Source organism: Nestor notabilis, unplaced genomic scaffold, assembly GCF_000696875.1.
Source record: "Nestor notabilis isolate BGI_N333 unplaced genomic scaffold, ASM69687v1 scaffold21037, whole genome shotgun sequence".
Lineage (NCBI taxonomy): Eukaryota > Metazoa > Chordata > Aves > Psittaciformes > Psittacidae > Nestor > Nestor notabilis.
Window position 1 is genome coordinate 1,156 of NW_009937172.1, and position 3,387 is coordinate 4,542.

A 3,387-nucleotide genomic window follows, 5' to 3' on the forward strand; every position below is an offset into this window, starting at 1 on the left:
AGAGTGGGGCAAACTGTGTCATCGGCCCCAACGTGACGATCGGGGCTGGCGTGGTGGTGGAGGATGGGGTGCGCATCAAGCGCTGCACTGTGCTGGAGGGGGCCCGCATTCGCTCCCACTCCTGGCTGGAGTCCTGCATCGTGGGCTGGAGCTGCTCCGTGGGGCAATGGGTGAGGATGCGGGTGCCCCTGTGGGAGTCTGGGGCTCAGCTCTTGCCTTCCTGCTGCCTCAGGCTGCGGATGGTGGGATGGAGGAATGCACTGGTGCCTGTGGGCAGGTGTGACGGGGCCTCTCTGGGGCAGGTGCGCATGGAGAACGTGACAGTGCTGGGTGAGGATGTCATCGTCAACGACGAGCTCTACCTCAACGGAGCCAACGTGCTGCCGCACAAGTCCATTTCTGAGTCGGTGCCGGAGCCGCGCATCATTATGTAGCAGCCCCCACTGGGCTCTGTGCTCCCGGCTTGGATTAAATATTTATATTTCTATCTACTGAGCGTGGCCTGAGCACTGGCTCGCTCCCCAGCGCTGGCCTGGCTTCCCCGCCCCTTATCTCAAGACATCACATAAGGAACAATAATTTAATGCTGCATTTCACAAAATCGGCCCCCAGCCAGGGGCAAGGTAACAGCCCGAGCACCCAGCCCAGCCCCCTGCCCTGGCCTGGGACTGCCACATGTTGCCAGTACTGCTGCAGAGCTGAGGCCTTGGGCTCCCCTCCCTGAGAACGGCCCATGGGGCAGGGGGGCTGCTGTGGTCACATCACATAAGGAACAATAATTTAATGCTGCATTTCACAAAATCGGCCCCCAGCCAGGGGCAAGGTAACAGCCCGAGCACCCAGCCCAGCCCCCTGCCCTGGCCTGGGACTGCCACATGTTGCCAGTACTGCTGCAGAGCTGAGGCCTTGGGCTCCCCTCCCTGAGAACGGCCCATGGGGCAGGGGGGCTGCTGTGGTCCACAAGCACGGGGAAGAGCACAAGTACTTGGGAAGAAGCCAGTGTGTGGCGGGGAACCCATGGTGTGGGGCTGAGGTCTACGAGCTGGCTGGCTTGGTGAAGTCATCCACCCCTGTGATGGTGGCCTTGCAGAAGAAGCAGTCCTTGTTGTTCATCAGGTGCTGGTTGATGCAGGCTCTGGGATAGAGAAGGACATAGTGTGAGCTCCCCCATCACAGCATGGAGAGCGGTGGGAGGGGGCAGGGGCTAGCAGTCACCCTGGTGTTGGGGTCACACATGGAAGCTACTCACTTGCATGACTTGTGGGAACAGGGTCTGAAGATGGCTGAGATAGGGTGTGCGTAGCAGATAGGGCACAGGTCTTCCTCGCTGGTGGGCTGTTGTGGGAGGCACCCGGCAATTAACAGTAGCAGCAAAAGCCCTGTATCCCAGGGCAGCTCTGCCAGGAGCCAGGGCTGCTGCTGAGCATGGGGAGCAGACTGGGGCACTCACCAGTGTGGTGGCAGCTGCCTGCTTGGACTCCTCGCTCAGGTGGTTCAGCATCTTGTCCACCTTCGCCAACTCCTCAGTACTGATATAATCTGTGTCTGTGGGGACAAACTGGGTGTGTGGGGTGAATGTGACACACACATGTGCCTCTGAGGCTGCTGGTTTTGGGACCAGCAATGGCAGGGAGCCTGGTGCTGGGGACAGGGATCCCCATGCTGGAGGCAGCAAGATGGACACTGGGCACTGCGAAGGGACAAAACTGCTGAAAGCAGGCACTGGACACAGCCCCATCCCAAGTGCCACTGCCAGGGAACAGCAAGGGGGCCATGAACCCCTGTCCCCAGTGCTTAAGAGAAGGGGACTGGGACACGTCACAGGGGCAGCCCTGCTCTGCCCATCGCAGCTGTGGCCAGTGGTGAGCATAGCGCAGGGCCCAGAGCAGGGCTGGCACTTACAGGTGTGCAGGGAGAAATGGCGCTTGTCAGTGGCTGGGGTGGCAGCTGCCAAGGCCGAGGGCTCAGCGTGGGAGCGCAGCTGGAAGCAGGGATCCGCCAGCAGCACTGCCGTCGCACGCTCTGCCCTGCGGAGGGACACAGTCAGGCTTCTGCCCTAGGGACAGCCCCCCCGTGATCACAAACCACCATGCAGCTGCACCCCCAGCCCAGGGACGGACACACACACACACACCATTCCCAGCAGCATCAGTACAGGCTCAAATGCAGCTGAAGGGCAGCAGCCATCCTCCTCCTCCTCCATCACCTCTGCGCAGAGGCTCTGGGGATCGATATGGTGCATCAACACTTGCTGAGGCTGCAGCCCTCACGCACCAGTGCCCGGCCAAGCCCTGGGAGCTGCAGGGGGGCTGAAGCAGCCAGCACTGCCTTTGCTTTGGAGCACAACAAGGATAAAGGGAGAGATGCCATGCAGCAGCCTTATGCTGGGGGCTGTGCTCCCCCCACATCTGCACTAAGATGCCCTTAAGGCAAGTGGATGCCCCCACAGGGCAGGAAGGAGCAGTCATGGCTCTCCTTGGCTTCAAGCATCAGTGGGGACAGCCAGGACAGATGAAGGTCACCTTAGTGAGCACTTCCATCAGGCACCGGTGCTGCAGCTTTTTCCCTAACCTGGTGAAGAAGCAAGCTGGCTCCATGGCCAGCCCTGGGGCAAGCACAGCTACCAAGGCAGGAGGCAATTGCAAGGGAGAAGCCAGTGGCAGAAGGCGGGAGCGGGCGGGAGACTGGGCTGGGGCGCAGGGAGTTAACAGCCCCTTATGCGCAGCAGCCGCAGCCGCCAAATTAGCTTTTTGCTGCCCTAATGGAAACCAATTCCCCAGCCCGGTTTTTGGCTCCTCACTAACGCACCCAGGCTCTGGGTAATGACATTCGTGTTTGCCCTTCACCCTGTGACCACCCCTTTTTCTTGCCATATGCTCCCCCTCTGCTGTGGGGCTCACTCCACGACTGGCAGAGCCGGGGGGGTCCCTGCCAGCTTGTGCAGGATGAGAGCAGCAGGAAGGATCACAACTGGGTGCTAAGCAGTGTGTGTGGGGGTGTCTTTGATGACCTCCATCTCTGCTCTCAGCCTGGGTGCAGGATTGGACATGAGGGTCTCCCAGAGGTGATGATGGGGCGGGTTTATTCCAGCATCCCCCCAGAGGCTGGGCAGTCACGGAGCAGCCTGCATGCCTGCCTTACAGATTACAGCCGGTTGAGGTTGCCATTCTCCAGCCAGAGGGACGGCGGCTGTGCATCGATGAGGCTGGAGGGTCGGCAAAGTGGCCCTGAGCACTCATGGGGACAAGCAACAGCACAGGGCTGGTGCTGGCTGCACATCACCCTGCCTGCTCACAGGACAACAAGGGTGGACCACGGCCACCACCGCAGCCACCAATCCCGGCGCTGGGACCAATGGGATCCTGCCCAGCCCACACGCCAGCACGT

General features: G+C 60.9%; 2 protein-coding genes across 3 annotated transcripts in view; one reads left to right on the top strand and one right to left on the bottom strand.

Moving 5' to 3' along the window:
- GMPPB (GDP-mannose pyrophosphorylase B) overlaps positions 1 to 434 on the top strand; it is a gene marked incomplete at its 5' end in the record, with an annotated part of 1,351 nt that extends 917 nt beyond the window's left edge. Inside the window, 2 exon segments of the mRNA XM_010018703.1 lie at positions 5 to 170; positions 303 to 434. Of these exon segments, the coding sequence (XP_010017005.1) occupies positions 5 to 170; positions 303 to 434 (298 nt within the window).
- Positions 435 to 1,035: 601 nt separating this feature from the next.
- The window catches only part of RNF123 (ring finger protein 123), a 47,387-nt gene continuing 45,035 nt past the window's right edge, over positions 1,036 to 3,387 (bottom strand). For both annotated transcript variants that reach the window (XM_010018702.1, XM_010018701.1), the window contains exons 35-38: positions 1,903 to 2,027; positions 1,451 to 1,545; positions 1,250 to 1,335; positions 1,036 to 1,135 (exon numbers count right to left, since the gene is read on the bottom strand). In XM_010018702.1, the coding sequence (XP_010017004.1) occupies positions 1,036 to 1,135; positions 1,250 to 1,335; positions 1,451 to 1,545; positions 1,903 to 2,027 (406 nt within the window). The remainder of the gene's footprint in view (positions 1,136 to 1,249; positions 1,336 to 1,450; positions 1,546 to 1,902; positions 2,028 to 3,387) is intronic.